The sequence below is a fragment of the Strigops habroptila genome, chromosome 5 (assembly GCF_004027225.2).
Source record: "Strigops habroptila isolate Jane chromosome 5, bStrHab1.2.pri, whole genome shotgun sequence".
Taxonomy (NCBI): domain Eukaryota; kingdom Metazoa; phylum Chordata; class Aves; order Psittaciformes; family Psittacidae; genus Strigops; species Strigops habroptila.
The window spans coordinates 11,249,590-11,272,562 of NC_044281.2; the positions used below are offsets into that span (position 1 = coordinate 11,249,590).

Consider the following 22,973-nt stretch of genomic DNA (forward strand, 5'->3'; position numbering starts at 1 on the left):
CACCCTTGCCAGGGATGCAGCGAAACCTCCTTCCTACTGTAAAGCTGAGGCCATCATACCAAGGGGACATGAGCTTCTGAAGATCATGTAACTCCAATTTCAGTGAAAGCAACCTGCACTGAAGTCTTGTAAAGCCTCGGGACAGCAGGATGTCTGTTCTTAACACTTACACGCACACATGCGAGTAATTTACTTACCAATTTTCTGATCTTCATTAGCTGGAACTAAAGCATCTAATGCTGGAATGCAGCGAAGCAGCGCGCAGCCGCCGCCCGGAACAATGCCCTCCTCCACGGCAGCACGGGTCGCGTTCAGGGCGTCAGTAACTCTGTCCTTCTTCTCATTCACTTCAACATCACTGGTGCCACCAACCTGCAAGCAGCAAGCCATGTGTCAAGAGCCACACACTAGGCCTGGCTGGGGGAGCGCTGCTGGCAAAACGAAGCAGCCACATGGAGTGAACTGAAAAGCACCAGAGCCCAGCTCTCCCCTGTGCTGCCAGCATTCTTCCCTATCTCAGCACTCTAAAAGCTAAAGTAATCAACTACAGCTGTGTGTTTCAAGTTCTTAATACTGAATCACAGCACTGTAAAAGCAGTCAAAGTGCTTATCCCAACCAGTTGCGAAGATTACGCAACCCACAGAGCAGTAACTTACACTGGCAATGAAGGACTGATACTGCCCCTTTCCCAAGAAGTTTAACTTCTCACCTTCAATACTGCTACTCCATCAGAGAGTTTGGCCAACCGCTCGTTCAGCTTCTCTTTCTCATATTCGCTTGTGGTGACCTCCAGCTGCTCAATGATCTCCTGAATGCGCTTTTCAATTTGAGCCTTTTCACCCTTTCCCTTTAGGAGCATGGTATCATCTTTTGTCACAATGACCTCTCCAACTTTACCAAAGTCATGCGGCTGAATATCTTCCACATTTAGGGTCAAACCCTCTTCTCCAAATACCTGAGACAAATTATGTGAAAGGTTGGAATTCACAGCTCCTCCATACGTGCATTTTTCACTCAGACACACAAACACATACAGCAGGCTAATGGTGCAAAACAATCACACTACTGCAGCCAAGCTCAACAAAACTCTTCCCTTCTGCTAAGAGCCCAGGCATGTGGGTACCTCACAAACTGGCCCTCAGAACAGGGAACTGCCCCCTTCCCATTCATGACTGACTCATGTAACACTCCAATCCCAAGTGCCTGGAGAGTGGAGCTGTGTTAGAATCCTCCCTGTATTTTGAGAAGTTATGGATATTGGCACTAAACTGACTTTGGACTAGAACTTGCTGGCTTGTTATTTTGTACCCATTTGTTACATTAACCATTAAGTTTAAACATTAAGTTTTATTTCAATAACTACCTTTAGATCCCAGTATCATGCTACGAAGTGTATATAAAAAACTGCAGTATAAAGGGACACTCATCAGCTCATCAACCATTTGCAAACTTAAACAGATATTCCACACATCTGAAAGAACTGTATTTGCCATACTCAAGTCTGGGCACTTGTGAGACCATCAGTTTTATAGCAAGAAAGCATTGCTATTTCTAAGCAATTTCCTTGAAGCTCCTCCATCCCCTTAACAACCTGAACGCTGCAAGGAAGTGGTGTGTAACTTCAGCCATTAAAAGGACATATTGGTCATGGCTGGGCAGGGCTGTATTGCACAGCAATTATCAATAACCCCATTAAAATAATAAAGATTGAAACATTAAGAGCTGCTGTTACATTCTTGAAAGAAGAGGACACAGCGTGTCCTCTAATACAAGCCACGGACCTAAAAATAGACATTCCTTCCCTCCTTAAATACCGTTAGCATTTCTTTGAGCGAAGAGCCAAGTTAAAACATCATTACTTACAGCACCACCAGTAGCAATTGCCATATCCTTAAGCTGGTTTTTCCTGTTGTCACCAAAACCTGGTGCTTTTACAGCAACAACTTGAAGACCAACCTTCAGTCTGAAAAGAAGAATTCAGAGAGCAACACTCCACATGTGTTCAGAGAACAAGTCTAATTACTAAACCAAATTATTTCAGCGCAGGTCTAACAAGCAAACAAAGAGGCCTTCATGAACTGAGCTGGTTTTGCTCAAAAAGGTAGTTTGGAAACAAGCAAAGCTCTGTCCAAACTGATGCAAACTATGGCTGTAGGCAAAAGCTGCTGCTCCTTTGGTGCTGGTAAGAGCCCAGACCACAGCACTGCACCACAGCAAATTCAAACAACATGCTTCTGTACACGTTCCTTTAAAAGGATGAAAATGCAAAAAAAACCCCAGCATTTGTCCAAAAGAATGGATTTTAAGTCTCACCTGTTTAAGACTAGAGTGCTGAGGGCTTCTCCATCAACATCTTCAGCAATAATGACCAAAGGTTTGCGGTTAGCATTGGCAATTTCAAGAGCGGGGACTATGGACTGTACACTAGAGATTTTCTTTTCACTGATTAAAACATAAGCATCCTGGAATTCACATTTCTGGCCTGCAGAAACAACATGCATTATCTGAAAAATCCGGTTGTAAAAACGTATCAAACATTCTCCTAAGCTGAAGGAGGTTCTTTGGAGCAACTGTCGCACTTTTCAACAGCATTAGAGAGAGACACAAATCGTTCCATCCAAGACTCCGCTTTCAATTCTACACACTCTGGAGCACTGCAGGGCCAGCTCAGTGTTAGCACCGGCACTGTCCACACTCAGCAGAGAAGAAAAAAACCCCTCAAGATTCCAACCTTTTACCAAGAGTTAACAGTTTCTGATGAGGAAGGACCCCCTGTCCCCTTTGCTGTGTCACACAGTGTAACAGACAACAGAGTCTTTGCAACAGTTACTCTTGCAAGTTAGAAATAAAGATAAGGTATCTGACACATGTTACTGTTAACTCACCTTTGGTGGTATTAATAAAATATGGCGAGATGTAGCCTCTGTCAAACTTCATACCCTCAATGATCTCCAATTCATCGTTTAGAGTTTTTCCATCCTGTTTAGATGCAAGAAAGTCTATGTTAAAGATCCTTTATTTACTACCAAAGACACACGTGTAGTTTTAGGATACTATGCCCCACAGAAGGAAAGGCTCTGCACCATGTCAGTTTTAGAATCACAGAATCACAGATCGGTTTGGGTTGGAAAGGACCTTAAGATCATCGAGTTCCAACCCCTCTGCCATGGGCAGGGACGCCTCACACTAGCCCAGGTTGCCCAAGGCTTTGTCCAACCTGGCCTTGAACACTGCCAGGGATGGTAAGAATGAACAGTGATCAAACCCTGCTCTACATGAGCTGGAGAGGAAGGAATTACAGTGGGATACCTTATATGAGCAGCAGCAGCTACATCGCATGGCACAAAGGCCAGCCCTAACTGAAGAGGAGACAGTCGCTGTGCACTTGGTCTGTATGTTGGCTAGTTCTTACCTTGACAGTGATCACACCCTTTCGTCCAACTTTCTTCATTGCATCGGAGATTATATTCCCAACTTCCTGATCTCCATTTGCTGATATTGTGGCAACCTGAAACAGTAATCATTTCATTTCATTTCACAATGCAAGTGATTTGTTTCCTCGCTATAAAGAACATCAGAACAACCCTTTTCAATTCTCCCATTTCCTGACAGCACAGGACAGGCAGCTGCTGCAGCACAGCCACACCAGGACACGCCACCACTGCTACAAGAGCTCGTGGCTCTTGGGCAGATCCCTGCACTGGGCTCACAGAGACCATCCCAATCCACAGCCATGGGGGGAGGAAATAAGCCATGAGAGCCAACGCATCTGGTGCCTCAGACCCAGCTGGGCACTGCGCACCCACCTCGACCTGAACCTCCCACAGCAGATCTGCCACCCCCTGGAAGTCTGCATTCACCTCCCATCCACAAACAAGTCTGTGCTCTCAGCACTTGTTCCCAAGTAAAACAATTAAAGACATATTTTGGAATGAAACTTGAAGATGAGGAAAACCATCCAACTTCTAGCAATGTTCTTGAAGGCAGAACATTGGGAATTTTAAATAACTCATGAAAATGAAAGCATTACCATGAAGACCATTCAATCAAATGTACTCTGAACCTTGCTATATAAAGAAAAATCCTCAGGAGTCATGGCTGCACACCCTAACTCCACTAAACCTGAATTCACAAAACACATTTTGACTAACAGCTATGTAAGCTTGGTTTAAATATTTATTGATTTTAACCTGTGCAATTTCTTCTGGAGTTGTAACAGGTTTGGACAGCTTCTTCAGTTCAGCTATGACAGCATCGACTGCCAGCATCACCCCTAAAGATGAACAGAGTATTTGTGAGTGAACAAAACAGGGTAAACAGCACTGAACAAAACCCAAGCCAACATAACCACCCCCACCGGGTTTGAGTTTCAAACCAAAGTCCACATTGCAAAATACATCAAGTTTGCGCATTCAAAAGCAAGTGGCTGGCAGTTCTAGTTCCTTATTGTCATCTGTACACCTAGCGATCATCTTTTGGAATTGGTGGGGGACATTTTCCATCATGATTGAAGTTCATGGCAAATTTATTTACATGGCACCAGTAAATTTATATACTTCTCAGAAACTAATTACATGCACAAATGGCTTTAACTGCAGTTTACCTGTGACAAGTTAAACAACTGCATATAAAATAGTAAAAGGATTAGAAAAATGAACACTAGTTCAGAGTAAGTAACAGAAACAAGGGGGTTCTCTACATGCTGCTCTTCATACAAAGCTTTAGGTGGGTCACCAAAAAGCAACTTATTCAGGAACCCAGTCAAATCTGGGACATGAAAAATAACAAAACAGAGCTTAAACATTAACAAGAAGGGAAAAACCTTACCCCTCCTGATTTCTACTGGATTAGCGCCTTTGCTGATCTTCTCAAAGCCTTCCTTGGCAATGGCACGTGCAAGCACCGTTGCAGTGGTGGTACCATCTCCCGCTTCTTCGTTTGTATTGTTGGCAACATCTTGAACTAACCTGGCTCCAATATTTTTGTACTTGTCTTTTAAGTCAATTGCTTTTGCTACTGTCACACCGTCTTTTGTCACTTTGGGACTTCCCCAGCTCTGTTCAATAATAACTGTTCTTCCCTGGGGAGACAAAGAACAAGTATTAAATTAAAGCCACATAATCCAGAGCATATGACTAAGAGTTCAGCTGAAGATCCTTCTGAACAGCCACAGCAGAACAGAAGCATCACCTCAAAGCACAGAGCTTTCAGCTGGGGCTTTTTCCCAAGCACACACACTACCAAGGTACTGCAGAACTGGGAAAACAGCTCCAAGGTCTTATACTCTCACAGAAGGAGGCTCCATTCCCGAGCCCTAACGCTTCATATCGCAGACCCAGAAGTCTGCAATTAAACCAAGGCTGGCCTTACAGAGAAAAGAAACTGGAGACATTCCCTTTAACAATAATATTTTCACCTAAAATTAAAATACATCAACATAATGAACTGAATTTGCAAAATTTCCATGGCACCATGATAAAAAGTCTATGTGATTGAGAAAGAGTAATACAAAGCTCAATTCGTTGCACATTCAGGGGGTTGGGGGAGAAGCAGGGACTTGCAAACCTCAGTAGTGATTAGCAAAGGGAACTAAGAACACAACAAATCTGTGTGAGCGTGTTGCAATCATTTCTCAAGCCCTGCAAGCTACCAGCCCACACTTGCACTCAGCGGAAAGGCTGGACTATCCTATGTAACATCTACAGGCACAGTGAATACGGGAAACTATGGACCATTCAGTGAACAGAGGGCAGCGGCAGATGCATCTGCACAAGAGGATTGCTTGTTCCCAGACGAATTCAATAGCTTCAACAGCTGCCCCGATCAACCACGTTCCAGTTCGAGCTGGAGGAGCAGAAACGCAGGAGCCATCCCTTGTCCAGCGCTGCCCTGAGACTCTCCAGCGACCCCAACAGCCAGAGCTGTCAGCAGAGGGGAGCGGAGAGCAACTGCCCCAGCTCAGCACCGTGGCTCCCCGCTGACCCTGCGGCACAAGCGCCCTCTCACCAGGCCTGGCTCTGAGCTCCCTGCGCTGGCTCGGGCACAGAGCTGCCACAGCCCATCACACAGCAGCGCGGCTCCGGCCGCGGGCAGAGCGCGGCTCACGTGCTGAGCACAGCAGCTGAAGCCTCCCGTGCTCCTCCCCAGCACACGGCCCACCCGCACCTGCCCCAGCGCTGGGCTCCTGCCACGCGCGAGGCTGCGCTGCCTCTCAAGCACAACGAGCCCTAGAAGCGGCTACAGAAATGATAACTTGAGGCCTTGAACTTGTGAAAGCTTTACGTAACTCTAAGTCAGTGCTACAGCACAGTTATGCCAAAATAATGCACCGTCTGACTTCTTGCTGCCATTTTACCTGACCTGCACTTCTCCTAAATCTGAAAGTGGTTCAAGAGGAAGAAAAGTTTCTCTGGAGGATCCTGCTAATGGTAAGCTCTGAACTGATTTTTCTTAATTTTATTCTATATTTTGACATGGGCTTATTGTTTGTCTGGTAGTTATGCGGCGAACAGTTCAACAAAATCTTTTTATATCCTATCATATTAAATGACTTACACTCAGCAAACATCTTTTATCTGTGTTTCTGAAGCAAGAAGCCCCACCAGTAAATACACACGCATTTTGCATGGTCCTACAGCTCAAGAATCCAAGCATTTACACAAACTAGTTCTGACAAGGAACTCCACATGTCAGCTGCAATACCAAAGGCTGTGTGAGACTGCAAACCACGTTCCTGTAACTACAGAACAGTGCCAAAGGGAATTTTCCTCATCACAATGAGATTTCTAAAAACGCCGGAAGCAGAATCAATCAGCACAGCACAATCCCTCCAGCTCCACACATGCATGAGCGCAGCAGACAAAGTGAGAACACTGGAACAAAACCCCCGCAAGGTTGCAGTAAGTTGCATCAGGAACTGCCCTTTAGCCAGTGCATTGGAACGACACTGAGGCATTCAGAGTAGCCTGATCCACAAAAACAAGAGTTAAATTAACCGACTACACTTAAACTTTGTTCCTTTATGGAAATCAGGCACAGCTTGCTGACATCACAGCTCCTTAACCTTCATCTGCTCAGCTTCTGGCATTTCTGCCTTTGAATAAAGACAATAGAGCACCAAAAATGTAGAAGAAACACATGAATGAATTTTACAGAGGCCAAGCAGCCCTGCAAAGAGCTACCATACATACACTGTGGTTATATGAACAGATATTCCTATGAGCCCAAAGCAAACCAGCGTCTCTCCCTTAAAAAGGAATCTCATTTCAAGCCCTACTGCACACATTGCATGACTGTGCAGAATACAGCAGCCAGGCTTCCAAAGGACCTAGATCTTACAGGGATCAGACACTGTGTCCTGTCCTGGAACAGGAGTTAATGCCACTGCCGTGGAACTTCACTTCAGCTCGTAACACTTACCCATCAACTGAGAACTCAGCGTTACCTTTCAGTACTAACAAGGTGAAATAAGTATTCAAAGTGCAAAGTGATATAAAACCACAACAACAATTAATGAAACCGCACGCTATTAACCCACCTCACGACACAGTTATCCACTGCACTGCCACAGGCCGCCAGCTGAGCCAGGGCAACCCACAGCGCACATCCCCACAACCTTCACACTGCTTGAGCAAATAAACTGCCCCTCTCCCAGAGATCCGGTTAATTTTACTCGGTGGCCTTGAAAAGCGCTCGCGCCATTGTCATTGCTCAGGTGACAAAAAGGAGAACATGGCTGCAGCGTGCCCATGCCCTGCACCTCGTGGCCCGGACCTGCACGTGGTAACGATGCAGCTCTACTGAGCCAAAACCAACAACAGTTTTCTCCTGTGGCGTTTTCAACCAGGTCACAGCGCTAACATGAAGTAAAAGTCAATTCTTCCCTTACCTTTGGCCCCATGGTGACTGCTACAGCATCTGCTAGAAGATCTACTCCCTGAAGCATAAGAGCTCTAGCATCTGCTCCGAACTTAACATCTTTTGCATATGCTCGTGTTAGATGGGGGGCGAGTGCTCTGGACACTGGTCTTATCTGACGGAGTACTGTCGGTAAACGGAGCATGTCTGCAAGATTAAACAAACCCACATGAAAATATAACCGTTATAGTTTTGCACAGCTACTTCGGGAACAAAAGCAAAGCCAAACCATTCACGAGGCGAACCAAGCGGCCGTACGCTTCCCGCTTTCCCCCTGGTTCAAGCGGAGCCACGCACAGGCAACCGCAAGGCACAGGGCTGGGAAGCCCCGACCCTCCAAGCAAGACCCGTGCGGCGGCAGCTCCCACCGAGCACCCTGCAGCAGCCCCGGGCTCCCCGCACCAGGCCCTGCCCGCCGGCGGCACAGTACAACACAGCGGGGGGCCCCGCGCCGCGGCTCCCGAGCAACGGCGAAGGGCGGCGGGAGCGGGCCCGGGCCCCGCGGGCCCCCGGCCACATGGTCCGCTCCGTCAGGACACGCGCAGCAAGGTCAAGAGCCGCCCGCCCCCTGCCGCCAGCGCGGCCGCGCTGCACCGCCAGGCCTCGCCGCACCGCCCCGCGCCACGCCGGGCCCACCGCCAGGCCCCGCCGCACCGCCCCGGCCCGCCGCCACACTGCCGCTCGCCCGGAGCAGGCCCCGCCGCTCACCGCGAGGGCAGCCCGCCCCCGAACCGCAACCGGTGCCGCAGCGGGAACGGCCCGTGGCGGGTCTCCCTCCCCAAGCCGCGCCGCGCTCAGCCGCCGCACTCACCTGTGGGCAGCGCGGCGGGAAGCAGCGGGCGCCTCCACCGTCCGGAGCGGGAGCTGAGCGGGCAGGTCTGCGCGCAGGAACAGCACCGCGCCGGGCTCTCACCGCCTCTGCCCCGCCCCGCGCCAGGCGCCGGCCCATGTGTGGCTCCGCACCGCCGGGCCCGGGAACCAGCATAACCGCGCGGGCCCCGCCCCGCCACCACCCGCGACCGCGCCCGGGCCCGCGGCGCCAGCACTGCCGCGCGCATGCGCGGGGGGCCCCCGCATGAAACACCCATGTTCCGGGGCCCGCCACTTCCAGAACCTTCTGGAACGGTCATGCTCGCAGAAGGTCAAAGTTGAGCCGCACTCACTTCCGGGCGGGTGCCCTGCCCCAGCCGCCGGCGGGTGCTGCACGGAGCAGAGCCGCGGCCCCCCCCGGCACCGGCGGCCTCCGGGAGCGCGGCGCGGCCACAGCGGGCCCCCGGTAACGGCAAAACCGGAGCCCAGGGCGGCCGCGGCGGGGGAGGGGGCGGCTCCGCCTCGGGGCGGGGCGCCGGGCGCGCATGCGCAGGCCGTGACCTTCCTCACGTGTGCGTGCGGCGGCGCGGTCACTCGGCGCGGGGAGCGGAGCGGCTGCCATGGTGAGTGCCGGGCCCGGGCCCGCTGGGCGCGCTGGGGGGCAGGCGGGGCCTGCCCGCGGCACCGCGTCTGGCTGCGGGCCGGGGTCCCGGAGCGGCCCCTGGGCATGCCGCCACGCACGGGGGGTTCCGCAGGCTGGTGGAGGCCGGCGGCGGGCCCTGCGGCGCCGGGCTGAGCCGCGGGAGGGAAGGAGGGAGGGAAAGAAGGAGGGAAGGAGGTGTCGCGGCTCGGCTCGGCTCGCTGCGGTGGCCGCGCCCCGCGGGGTCTGGGGGCGCCGCAAGGTCGCGCAGCCCGCGGGGGGTGAGCGGTTACCCCGCAAGCGCCCCGGAGCGGTAGAGCCGCGCACCCCGGGGACAGAAAGGAGCCCTTCGGTGCTGCGGGCTTGGGCGCTCAATGTGGTTTTCGTAATCTTTTATAGAGACCTTGAAGGGAAACGGGGTAAGGGCAGAGCCGCGCTCGCTGTTGCTGTGATTGCTATAATCCTGCTAAAGTGAGGAAATAGCGTTTCTTAAAGCTTAGCACAGAATGCTCGCTGTCATGAGTGTGGCTGCTCGCTTCTCTTACACACAGAACACCTCTAGAAAGAAGCCCCAGGATCAAGCTGTCTGATCTGCACAGGATGAAGGCGATCATCCTGTGGTATAATGTTATTGCTGTAGTATAACGTTGGCTGGCAGGACACACCTCTTTCATGTAGCATCTCCATGCCCTGCCTGTCATTTTGACTTGTCCCAATTTTAAAGTGTATCTGTGTGTGTTGATGAGCATCAGTAAAGGGCACGTGGATGCCAGGCCCCTGTTTCTAGCTCTTTCTGTGGGCTCCGGGTACCTGTCCAGCGAGCGCTGTCTCCATGTGACCTGGCCAGTCGCCATATCTTTCCTCCTAAATCAAAGCAAGTTCCTTCTTCCTGACCCCTGCTCGTTGGGATTCAGTTAGCTAGTGCATGGGAGTTAGACTGCTCTTCCTGGAATGCAGCCAAGTGGCAGTAAGGAGTTGCAAAAAAAGCCTCAAAACCAACCCAAAAACCTCAACCGCCAGAACCAACAACCAAACAAACCCCCCCCCATTTCTGCTTCAGCAGAGGCAGATACTGAAGCAGTCACTATAGAAATATGCCTACATTCCTCTTTTCAGGGGCTTAAAGCTAAAGGTCCTTGTAAAGCTGCAGTCTGTAGCAGCCAGTACGAGCGGCAGCACTCTCACCTCGGACTTGAGGTTGTGTGAAGTGCTGAGGCGTGAAAGTACCCTGAGGAGACTGACGTGAGGAGCCTGGCTAAACGTTAACACCACACCTGTCCCAAAGGGTCCTTAATCATCATTAAATCTGGTTGTGAATTGAATAAATATAGTTCATATAATCGCTAATTACGCTCACCAGCCTGTAGTGGCTGAGGTCTTGGGATTAAAACCCATGGAGCTTGCCAGGCAGAGGAGGCGGCGGCAGCTGCTCCACGTGGTGCTGGTTCATTTCCCCAGCTGCAGTACCTCTTCCCGCGGCTCTGTTGTCAGGATTGCCCAGCATCTGCTTGTGTCTGCAGCAATTTCTGATGCAATCAAAGGTGGCCTTTGCGTGCTACTATTAAAAAAGGGGTTTTTTTTAACTGAAAAAGAAATAATTTCAGTTTGTTTTGTGGTAATATTCCTCTTGTTTCAATGTACATTACTCCCACAGGCAGGAAAAGCATTTAGGAAATTCCTTCCCCTCTTTGATCGTGTTCTGGTTGAACGATGTGCGGCTGAGACAGTAACCAAAGGAGGCATCATGATTCCAGAAAAAGCTCAAGGGAAGGTGCTACAAGCGACAGTAGTAGCAGTTGGATCGGGAGCCAGAGGAAAGGTAAATATCCTGAGGCATTACTTTTGGGAAGGATTAGTAAGTGGTGTGGTGGAAGCTGGAATGTTATCCTAAGGAAGGAATGGCTGCAGTGTAAGTGTAGCGATGGCTCACTGAAGTGGATGACTGTGGTGGTTGAAGTTGGAAGTACAGATTCAAGGAGGAGGTAGAAACCTCAGATTCTCCTGAGTGGCTCTGGCCTTGAATTCCAGCGTTCCTTTGATCATTTGTAAAATGGAAAATACCTGCCTTTTAAACTGCACCACTTGGCAGCCAAAACCTTGAAGCCCCGGCAGCCTTCTGTGGTAAAATGATTGCATGTCTGAGTTCCTGTGACTTGTGAGTGGGGTTCAGTCCCACAGTGCAGCGTTCACTGGTGCTGTGCAGATACCATTGTCCATAAGGATCAGGCGTGCTGGACAAAAGAAAATCAGGAATCAAAATAGATGTGTCACATACTATTTTTTTTGTTAATTTTGGATGTTGAATATGTATCTGGGATCATAAGAAGAGCCCATCTTCACGAAGCTGCCAGTGGCTGTGGGCCTCAGCATCAGGGGTTTTTTTTCCCCACCAAAGCAGTGTTCAGTTAGTGGTGATAGTGGAAAACAGGTTAAATTTCAACTTGAGCATGTTGACTCGGGCTTTTTCTTTACTCTGATTCCTCCATACATGTCACACTGGTTTGTGTCATATCTGATTCTAAGCCTTTGTATTGTGAAATGGCGCTAATATTTAACTAACACGCTAATGATTTCTTTGTAATACAAAAATACAATTAAACTTAATCAGGTGTTTCTAAACAACTGATTTGCCAGCAACAGTGACAAGTTGAACACAGTAAGAGATGGGAAGGTACTTCTGACTGACACTTGGGAGAAATCAGCCTTGGCTATGGAATGTGGACATGGACTCTGCCTTCATTTGAGAAGGGGGTTTCTTGCTCTGTCACTTAATTTCTCAGGTCTTTTGGGTGTGAAGTCCTATTTAGTTTGTCAAGCAAAAACCTCACAGTTGTGTTTGCACTCAAAAAGAAATGAAAATCAATTATATACAGAAAATCACTGTGGTTCTACTGCCTAAATATTGCAGGAGGAGTCCTGCTTGACAACTGACTGGTGGCTTGTCTTCCTACCACACCTGGGTGTTCTAGTTTCACTGCACAAGTGATTTCCCAAATGCTTTATATGTGGATGGCTCACTGTAGTTCAGAGGAACTCTGTTACATCTGCCTGTACTGTGGGAAACTAAGGCTTGCTTTCATTCTTTCAGGATGGTGAGATTCAGCCAGTGAGTGTAAAAGTTGGTGAGAAGGTTTTGCTACCGGAATACGGCGGTACTAAGATTGTACTAGAAGATAAGGTGAGTATCCCAGCTTTGTGAATGCAGTGTAAGCTGGTTCCCAAAATGTCACACTGCCAGTGATAAATCCTGTAGTTACTTCATAGTGTTAGCAGCATGGGAACAGCTCGATCCAGCCAGCCTCTGGCACTTGTAGTACTCACTACTTCCACCCTGGCTTAAAAGGAGGTAACTAAGGAAGCCTCTGGCCTGACCTTTGCTGGGTGGATGAAGTAGCTTCTTGGGCCAAGCATGTTTTAGAAGGAGCCCAAAAAGGCTTTGAAATTACTGAGGGTATCCTTGCTTTTGCCCAGGAAAGCTTATGGAATTGCCTTCTAATGGTTCTTGTACTTTCTACTACTAAAACCAGTAACATGGTAGCTTTCCCAAAGGGATCTTACAAACAAAAATAAGTTGTTCTTAGACTGTGCAGCTAATCTTGGTTAGCTCACTTTTCATTTTGTGCTTCATGACTGTGGTAGCCCTGACTTCAGAACAAGACAGTATTTGCAAACCAGCCCATACAACAGGTACTAATGTTCCTTTTCCTTGCAGGACTACTACTTGTTCAGAGATGGTGATATTCTTGGGAAATACTTGGACTAAACCTGTTGCAGTATCAGTCATCCATTCCACGGAAATGCTGAAATTTTTCTTTCATCGTGTAAATAATGTCCTTTATAATAAACAGGCATCGAGTCTCTGAAATAACTTGTGATCTCACTGTAATGACGGAACACAAATAAAAGTATGTACAGTCAGAAACCAGTTGCTCTTGCTTTAGTTCCACTGGACAGTGAAAGTCAGACGACCACCAACCAGCCTTAATTATTCCAAACAACTTCATTTTATATCCTTATCTCTGTACTGAGAGTGTAAAGGTCTTTACAATAAACTTCTGAAACTATTCTGCTTCTGTCTCAGTTTCTGCTCTTGCTTGGTGAAACTGAGTCTCAGTTGTGTAACGCACTCATGTCTCTGAAACACGTCAGTTGGAGTAATGCATTGTTTTCCCTAAACTTGCACGGAGCTGGGAGATGAGTTTAAAATGCTTATCACACAGATGCAGTGGTGAAGGGTCCTTCAGCTGGCCTCCCTTGCACATTGAGCTTTATCTTAAGATAACATGTTTTACTTCTGTCTTAGCAATAGCTGAGATGCTGGTATACACACAAACAACCCTGTCACAAAGAGCTTGTCCCACAGCCATCTGAGAGCAGCTTGGTGCTACTCATACCCATGTTTTCTTACATAGCTCTCACTGAATTTTGCCAATAGAAAATAAGTAACTTCCCTCCAGCAGTAAATCAGGCAGCACTGGGGCTGATGCTGGCTTTAAAGTAAGTTTCTTTCTGATCACTATCTCAGGCCAGATCTCCAACTTTCCCATAACGTAAGCTGATTTGACAAAATTAATTTCCTTTATCCTTAATGCAACACCATTCCTAAATATCAAGACATTTATTTAAGTAATGCTGAAGCAATCACATTTGCATACTTCCAACTCTCCTTGGAAAAGGATTCAAGGTTGCTCATGTAGGAATACACAAATCTGGACTTTATACCCTGTGTTCTTAGTGATGCTTTCAGAGTTGGTATGTACACATTGACCCAGTGCAGCCTAAGAACGTACACTGCCTTGACATCTTCTGATCCCATCTTAGGTGAAATAAATCACTGTATGACTTACTGCTCCTGCAACTTCCAATAGCAGGAGTTAAGTGGTACTTCTTTCTCCATTCCATTCAAGCTGCTACAAAATCAACATTGCTAGATACAGTATAAGCCTTATTTGGGAGGTGACATGAAAAGACTGTAACAAAATACGTTTTTCAGAGCTTGAATAGCTGCAGTGGGGGGGCTGCAGCTTTGACATGTTCTGAAACAAGGTATTTTGTGCCAGGGCAGTTTCAGGTCCCTCCCCCAACAGCTAATAAATAGCACTGAGGTGAGCTGGAGCCACTTTTGTACTTAGATGCCAATTATCACCCAGCCACTCCATTAGGAGCTCAGTGTTTGGCAGTCTTGGCTATTGTGCCTTTGCTCCCCAAAACTGTGGGGTGTGCTGCTGGTTACCAGCTACCTGCTGCAGAACAGTAGGCAAACGTCACACAGTTCAGGTGGTTAAAAACCACTGAACTATGCCAGGTTGGACACGGCTTTGAGTGACATGGTCTAGTGGGAGGCATCCCTGCCCATGGCAGGGGGTTGGAACTAAGTGATCTTAAGGCCCTTTCCATCCCAAACCATTCTGTGTAACTAACAGGGAAGGAGCTAAATTAAAACATGTTTTAGTATAAAAGGCCCACCTCTCGAAACCTGCCCTGTTGCAGCTTTAGTTGCAGCAGTGCACTTCAGGGCTGAACCTCACCACACTTACTACCAGCACCCTGAAAGACAATTGATTGCATAATGAAACACAAACTGATTGGGAAGCACTGCCTTGATGATAAGGGAGGTATGCTGGTGTAGTCACATAGCAAAGGGGGGAAGGTATTTAACATGTTAACAAATGGAAACTAGACCCCATCTCAATGAGAATCAACTGCCAACAAAGAAATGTTTAGTCCTTTCAGCATTTCTTCCAATGCTGTCCTGCAGAGACATGAATTACACGGGATCCCCACTCAGCAAATGGTCTCATGACATTTGCAGTTCCTGACGAGGAGGCACTACAAGCTGTCAGGATGCCACCTGAGGCAGCACATCCCCCCTATCCCCACGTGCTGTTCCCCAGCCGAGGCAGCACCCCTGTACCAGCCTGCTCCCCGGCAGGATCACACCAAGCTCCAACCCATGCAGCAGTGCTGCCAAGTGCCCACCACACAAGCCCATCTCCCCCCAGCTCTGCCCCCAACCATGCCTGCAGCAGCTTGGTATCATGTTTATTCAATACGATATTTCATGTGGCTGCATCCACTAGTGTGCACGTAACTGATGAAACACAAAAGTCCCTTTTCCTGAAAGCTTTCATGGGAATAAGTGATTTATGGATGTGGATAAAAAGCAAACCCAAAACATTCCTCAGCCTAATCCAATGAAGGACACGCTTGAACGTCTGCTGGATCGATAAACAGAACATTGAATTCTTGCACCACGAGGCTATCACTGCAAGCAAGGACAAGGTAACTGTTACACAGCCAAGGTGATCCATCTGTTTCTTAGTCCACAAGGGAATGCCAAACTCTATACGCCTCTGGTTCTATATCGGAGGACAGAATCAATCACAAATGCTCTTTGCTGTGTCATTCCTGGAGGAATTTAGACTATTCCCTGTTTTCTAGACTACTTCAAAGCTTCGATTTTGGTAAAAAGGTTACATATTGCCCTACCTGCTCTTGGGGGTGGATACAGCCCTTCCCAGCCTCTCCTCAGGCTGTCTGAATCCCAAGGAAACAAGATGGACTCCATCCACCTCTGCTCATTTCCTTTCTTAACATTTCAGAACCACCATTAGCAGCAGCTATACTGTTTCCATAAAACCTTTACCATCCTGGTTGTTATCCTGCCATAGTAAGAAAAGGATGAAACTTTTACAAACCAGCAGAGGAGAAAGGAAGGCCAGGTCCCTCACAGCACAGGAATAGACAGTAAGATTGTGACTAAATATTCCATTTTTCACTCTTGGAGGTCATGAGGCAATGAGGACCAGGTGAAAACCAAACAAGTTGATCATACTTTGTTTAAAACCAACTGGACATCCAATAAAATAGAAATAATGAGCAGCTTCCACGAATACAGGGTTAAATATCAAGGGGCAACTCAACAGATTTACAGACTTTAACATCTTCATTAACAAGCACTGCACATTTATTTCCCTTTCCTGCAAACCCACGAGCCAGTTGCAGATTGAACTAACAGATATTTATCTCCGAGAGGTGTTTCTTCACAGCCAGATTTATTTCTATTTTAGAAGCGAGGTGTCCATGAAATGAAAGTCAGGGACAAATGGAAATGTCAAATCCTCAGCTTCTTTGTGGTTTAGATAACAGTTAAACCTTGAGTATGGTGATAGAAAAAGTAAAACCAAAACAACAGAAAAGCAAATCCAAACAGGCTGCTGAATTTTAAAGGACTTAAATTTTAAAGACTGTTTGAATTGCTTTTATTTTGGGGCTGGCTAATATCAATCTCATAAAAAATGAATCATAGAATCACAGAATGGTTCGGGTTGGAAAGGACCTTAAGATCCTCTAGTTCCAACCCCCCTGCCATGGGCAGGAGGTAATGGGCCACTTGTACCCTCCATTCTCTTTGCACCAATTTCTCCCAAGGTTATGAACCTTTCCATGGGTCTTACACAAACTGCTAAGAGGAGTTTCGCCATAGGGTCCAACAGCTAACCTGGGGCAGGAATGCTGACCAGGGGTAAAAATGTAACTAATGCAAACTGACCCGGGTGCCTGGAGCTGGAATGCCCCCTCTGTGTTACCGTGTAACGTCAGTGGAGCCACCGTTAGGTGGGTGCAGGCACCCGCGCAGGAGATGACCCCGTTACCTGTTTCTGGTCGCTCACACATGGTCCAGCTTTCGGCTCTGACCCGGCCTCCTGAACAAGGAGAGATCCTGCTCACAGCATGGCCTGACCAAACTGAGCATTCAAAATGCACTTTGCTTTCTGATGAGAAAACCTAATCAGGGATTTTCCAACGTTTCCAATACAGAAATGTTTCACATACTCCAGCTCTCATTGGGTAGAAGGGAGAGGTTTTAACACAGGGAAGCAGATGTTATTTAGAGCAAATGAACCGAGTGAGGGGGAAAAACCACCCAGCATTCACTCTGCAATGCAGTGGAAGCAGCAGCAGCTACCAGTGTTCTCCACTGTTCGGGAAACAACACACAACTGCAACCATTTACTTACTGATTGTGTATTACATCTTTACCCTCTTGCTGCATCATTCTTGCTCACAGAAGCAGCTCACCCTTACTCACTTCTTCTGTACTCTTTCCTACTGTTTATCCCTTGGAAACAAAAGAGCTTCCAAAACATTTTCTTCTCACTTATCCTACAAAAATAAGCGACTCAAATTTTCCAAAGTCTCTACTTGCTTGTAAGAGTGACCCATTTATCAGCCAACCCTGAGCTAGCAGTGCCTTTTTATGTTTTCTTCCCAAATGCAGTCAACACCCGACATAGTAAACCTTGAAACCTAAGCTGTTTTCCATTATCACAGCAGCCTGTGACCTCTGCACACCAGTCACAAGAAGACCTTGAAAGGCTTCAGACCTACTTTGTTTGAAGTATTTTGCCCCAAATCACTGTTGTTGGGCGAGGTTTTTTAACTCATTATTCTTAGCGTTAAGAACTACGTATCTTTAATGTAGGGCTTTAAATATAGCGTAAAAATCCCAGCCTTATGGTTTGTATTGTATGAAATGCCACAGCCTCGGTTGTGCTGCATGGATAGAGGACTGACCTTGTGGGAGCGCATGCACAGCCAGGCGCTGGCAGTGTGGTACTGATGGAACGGGCTGAAACCTGCAGAAGGCACCTCCTCAACAACCACTCAGCTCATTCACCTCTGGAGCCTTCCTCTCACCAACCCGGCAGCTCCGCTCACCGCCCCGCAGCCCAGCGGGGAGCCGGCCTCACGCTTCCCCGGGCAAGGCACCGCAGGACAGAAAGCGGCAGCAACCACCATTAAAACTGTCCCCATCTCCAAGGGGAAGGAGGAAGGGGAGCGGAGTTTGTCCCTCACGAGTACAGCGCTCACAGGAAATCTGCTTCTCAAGGAGCCACCTCAGGCAACCGGCGGGCTGCCCGCACGGCTCTGCCTCACACCCGAGCACCGGGGCAGCGGCCGCGGCGGCCCAGCCCGGCGCAGGCGGCGGTTCTTCCGCACAGCCCCGCGGCCGCTCCGGGCCCGCCCGCCTCCCCTCAGCGCCGGCTGCTCTCGCGAGAGGCGCCGCCCCGCGGCAGTTCCCGCTCCCCGCCGCGCCGCGGACGTTGCCCGCCCCTGGCTGTTCCGCTTCCGCCCCCCGTCTCGCCGCCCCGCCCGGCGCTGCCGCATCCGGGTCCTGGCGCCGCTGTCACTATGGTCATGGCGGAGGGGACGGCAGTGCTGAGGCGGAACAGGCCGGGCACCAAGGCCCAGGTGAGGCGCCGCCGCCGCCGCCGGGCTGGTGCGCGGGGACGGGCAGCGCCGCCGCCGAGGCGCCGGGCCCGGCTGGCCGTCGGGGTGTCGCCGCGGGTCTCGCCGGGCCTACCGCGGCCCAGCGCTGCCCGCCGGGGCGGGCGGGCTGCGGCGGCGGGCCCCGCTCCGCGGGATCGCTTTGTTCCCTGCGGCCTGGGCGAGTCCGGGCCGGGGGCCGCGGCGCTGCCGTCTCTGCGGGCGCGGGGAGAGCGGTCGCTGCGGCACCACCGCCCCCCCCGGCCCGCGGGTTTCGGTCGCCGTGCTTCCCTCGGGTTTCCAGGCTCCGGTTCGGGAGGCAGAGCCGTGCGGCGTGCCGGGGCGCGGTGGCTGGCGTCGGCCGTGGGACACCGGTAGCCGCGGTAGCGTGTGAGAGGTGGTGGAATGACCGGATGTTGGCTGAGGGGAAGCGCTGCTTCCCCGGCTTTCTCCGGGCAGGGGGGTGGTGTGGCACCGTCTGTGTGTTGCTGGTGTTGCTGTTAACATCCTGGATCCATATGGAGCTGAGCGAGGTCCCCGTGTGATCTGGGGGTGCGGGCTGGGACTTCTGCACCGTCACACGGGCGATACCTGGCCTGCGCATCAGGACGGATAAGTCATCCTTCCCTTGCATAACCTGCGCTCCCGCAGCGAGCCCGGGCCGGCGACAGAGCGCTCCTCTCAATAGAAATTAAGTCATTTCTGTGCTCTCAAGGTCATCGTGAAAAGGTACATCTCAAACATGTAATCTGCGGTTTTTAGATCATGTCAGATGTGTAATCTTGATGCCATCCTTTGTGAGGGGAGCTCATGGTCAGAAACAGCAGTGTATGACACAGTGTTGTAGAAAATGCATCTCTTCTATGCTTTGTCATAACGAACAGAGGTAGAATTAATACATAACCTGGTACATGGGTTCATTCTATACATGTTTAATCTGTGAAGGAAACAGAACATTGTGTGCCTTTGATAAATCTGGGGTATGCTGAAAAATAAGCTGGTAAACTGGACATAGACCTAGGTTTGTTCAAATAGCATAGTTCATGTAGGTTGAAGAATTTTGTGTATAGTGATGCAATCATACAGGTTTTATTGTGGCTGTATTTAAATTTTTAATTTTGGATGGCACCGTGGTATAGCTATTCCATATGTAAATACAATTAATGGTATTTCAGCAGTGGGTATTCACAGATACGTTCTCTAGCGTAGGCTCTGTTCTCTTCAGAATAGATTGCTAAGCTTCACAGCTGGAGCATTTTCATCCAGCCACTGTGTCTGTGAGGATGGCTGTGGCCAAGTGACAAATGCACGCGTCTGGGATGACTGTAGTTGCAGCAGACGTGAATCGCTGCAGAACACTGCTGGATCTGAGGTGAAGCTTCAGGAGGGCTTTATGTGATTAGCAGTATTAAACACGGTGGGTTAGCAGAGCTGACAACCATCCAGTTATGCAGCTGCTGACTGTACCAAGAGGGTGTAGTACCAAGTTAGACCAACTCTGCGTTGTATCATCTCTGTTTAGAGGTGTTCTCAGTAGTGTGTTACTACTAGAACATATTGGGATTTTTAGTTTCATAACCACTGTACAGTGCTGCTCCCTATAGACCTCTTTTCTTCCCCAGTCTCACATGGTCTAATATGTGAAGAAGGCACTGCATGCAAATACTTCATTTAAAAAATACAGCCCATATAGATGTTACAGCAAGATGTAGGGGAGAGATAATGTTTGTAATATGCCAAGAATTTAATTTCAAGATGTTCTAGTATTGTAACATTAGGAACATAAGTCTCTGTTCTTGCCAAGACTCTGTGCTGCTTCTGTTAAGATGTAGCTTCCCGGAATTGTATGAACTCCATCTATCTTCCTGCGTGTCCAAGCTTATTGCAGGCTGTGTGCTTTTCTTCCTCTGCCTCTGTGTTTGTTAAATTGGGTTAAACTTTTTCTATTAACAGGATTTCTACAATTGGCCTGATGAATCCTTTGAAGAAATGGATAGCACATTAGCTGTTCAGCAGGTAGCCTTACTTTTGTGCAATGTCGTTACTGAGTTCAGTTTCCCAAGTTTCGTATCTTGGTGAAAACCCAGGGCATGGGGCGTGCTCTGTGCCTGATCAGGATGGTGTTGAACAGGAGCGTATTTCATAAGCACCCTACGTATATTTAAAAAGAAGTAATTATTAATTGTGTGTGCAGAAAAAACTCTAATTCCCACGTCTGGTTTAAACAAAACAGATTTAAGAAAATGGTGGGGATTCCTGCGACGTTCCTTTGTTTTGGGACAGATGTTGTAAAAAGCTGTAAAATTCACCCATTCTTTTACCTTTTCTAATTGAGCAAAGGCATTTTTCAGACCTGGCATTTTTTATACCAGTTTTTTTACCCTGCCTATCTACTCCTTAATGTCTTAACCCATCGATCACTCCTTAAGAGAAAAAGTAAGTCCCTGAAAGATGCAATGTCCTAAATGTACTGTCTTACTACAGTTACAACAAGATCTCGATTTATTTTTCTCCCCTTTCCTAGTATATTCAGCAAAACATAAGGGCAGACTGTTCCAACATTGATAAGATCCTTGAACCTCCCGAAGGCCAGGATGAAGGTGTATGGAAGTATGAACATTTAAGGTGAGAATCCATCTTTTGCCAACATAGTGTCCTGATTCTGAGTTCTGTTCATCGATACTGAGTCTTTTTGAATATGACAGATGAAAAGAAACTTAAATGCAACTTGGTATTTCTACTATTAAACATTGTTATTCTTTGGTATTAATTATTTTCTGAATTCCGTGTTTTTTCTTAAGGTTTATGATGTGCTCTGATCTAGTGGTTTTGATGGTTTTGAAGAAAATGTTTGGACCTCACTTCAGAAGTTGTATTAGCGTGTTTTGAATGTCAAAATACAGTCATGAATTTCCATGGCACTTTCTCCTAGTATCATCAGTTCTCCATCTCCGCTAACTGGGAATGTGATTTCCAGATGCTCCCGTTGCTTCTTCTGAAACTTGCAGGAAAATAGGCGTTAAATGGGAAAGCAGGAGTACCTGTGTCTTACAGTTCTTTATCTAGTTGTAAGGAAACCCAAAACTTTTTGTCCTCCAGTTTGTTTTATGCAGTGTAATAAATACATTCAGCCTTGGTAGTTTGTGTCTGAAAGTCTTTTTCAGTTGTAGTGTAGGTTTATACGCTGTTAATACATGTGTAGTCATCTTTTTTCCCTGCATTACTTTAGTATCCTTGTGTCCTGATTTCTTTTTTTTCTTTAATAAATACAAATTACCAAATATACTTTCAGGAATAGGAGTAGTTCTAAGCTACCCCTAGATTTAAATATCTTGACTTTTTGCCTCCTGTTTTCTTTTTTTCTGCTCTGGAATAGTTCCAATAGATGCAGGGAATCCTCAAAAGAATAAAAAGTGTATACATATGAATTCCTGTGTCCTTTCACATACACTTAAAATCAGTGCAGATTCACAGAAGTGACTTGTCACTAAGTATTTGTTGCTTTTGGAAAATTTGGTCAGATTTTCCTGCAGGATGGAGGGGTGGATTCTCTTAAGTTAAAGAATGCACTTTCAGGTACATTCTAGTGAGGGCAGTGTTTCTAGCAGCCCACTCTATTAATGACCTGTGGTGGGACTTCAGCCACTTAATTGTTCTGGAGGAAGTGTATCTTAGAAGGATGAAACGCTCCAGCTATCTCAGTTTAAAACTTACACTCTTAAGAAATTGATTTTCTTGAAGTGTTCCTTATTCTTTTTTAGCCTGTATTTGTGAAATAGCACTTTCTTCCCTAACAAAGTTGGGATCTGAAACACTTGCACTAAATTATTTGTTAAGCTCAGCCTCTATTCTCAGGTAAGAATTAAAATGTAATTGTTTTGCTGAGTAAAAATAAAAAATATGCTGGTATGAATTCTGTTTCTCTCAACCTTTTATAGTCCTTTTATAGTCCTTTTATAGCGTGTCAATTCCTAGCCTATTGCCTTGTCAGATGTGACAGCTGAAATTATTTGATGGTATTCATTAAGTATGATATTTCTCATGTTCTGTTGTATTTCTTCCACTTGACAAGAATCATTTCCCACACCGTTGAGGGATCTGTGACAATCAGAATGTATAACCTTGATCTTTATTAGATATTTCCAGTAGAAAAACAAACTGTGATTTTGATGCTGCTGTGTTCAAATTTTTTAGGCAATTCTGCCTTGAGCTCAATGGACTAGCTGTCAAGCTGCAGGTAACTCTTTTCTTGGTATTTTTATATTGTATGAGGGAGGAGACTGGTTTTGTATTGTTAGATACAGAGTTTGCAGAGTTTTTGTCTAAATTATACAT

General features: G+C 47.7%; 2 protein-coding genes across 6 annotated transcripts in view; one reads left to right on the top strand and one right to left on the bottom strand.

Annotated features, from left to right (window-relative positions):
- Positions 1 to 9,102, bottom strand: part of HSPD1 (heat shock protein family D (Hsp60) member 1) — a 10,602-nt gene extending 1,500 nt beyond the window's left edge. The window contains exons 1-10 of the mRNA XM_030486259.1: positions 8,730 to 9,102; positions 7,890 to 8,065; positions 4,829 to 5,081; positions 4,192 to 4,274; positions 3,414 to 3,509; positions 2,887 to 2,980; positions 2,315 to 2,483; positions 1,865 to 1,964; positions 711 to 956; positions 198 to 372 (exon numbers count right to left, since the gene is read on the bottom strand). Coding sequence (XP_030342119.1) covers positions 198 to 372; positions 711 to 956; positions 1,865 to 1,964; positions 2,315 to 2,483; positions 2,887 to 2,980; positions 3,414 to 3,509; positions 4,192 to 4,274; positions 4,829 to 5,081; positions 7,890 to 8,065; positions 8,730 to 9,048 — 1,711 coding nt within the window. The 5' untranslated portion in view covers positions 9,049 to 9,102. The remainder of the gene's footprint in view (positions 1 to 197; positions 373 to 710; positions 957 to 1,864; positions 1,965 to 2,314; positions 2,484 to 2,886; positions 2,981 to 3,413; positions 3,510 to 4,191; positions 4,275 to 4,828; positions 5,082 to 7,889; positions 8,066 to 8,729) is intronic.
- LOC115608083 (MOB-like protein phocein) overlaps positions 9,033 to 22,973 on the top strand; it is a 20,083-nt gene continuing 6,142 nt past the window's right edge. Inside the window, exons 1-5 of one of the 5 annotated variants that reach the window (XM_030486270.1) lie at positions 10,663 to 10,909; positions 11,023 to 11,187; positions 20,592 to 20,654; positions 21,163 to 21,263; positions 22,833 to 22,875. In XM_030486270.1, the coding sequence (XP_030342130.1) occupies positions 10,898 to 10,909; positions 11,023 to 11,187; positions 20,592 to 20,654; positions 21,163 to 21,263; positions 22,833 to 22,875 (384 nt within the window). In that variant the 5' untranslated portion in view covers positions 10,663 to 10,897. Of the gene's footprint in view, positions 9,352 to 10,662; positions 10,910 to 11,022; positions 11,188 to 12,456; positions 12,547 to 13,080; positions 13,433 to 18,396; positions 18,624 to 18,895; positions 20,011 to 20,591; positions 20,655 to 21,162; positions 21,264 to 22,832; positions 22,876 to 22,973 lie in introns of those variants that run through there. The other 4 variants (XM_030486269.1, XM_030486267.1, XM_030486265.1 and 1 more) reach the window with 4 other exon arrangements.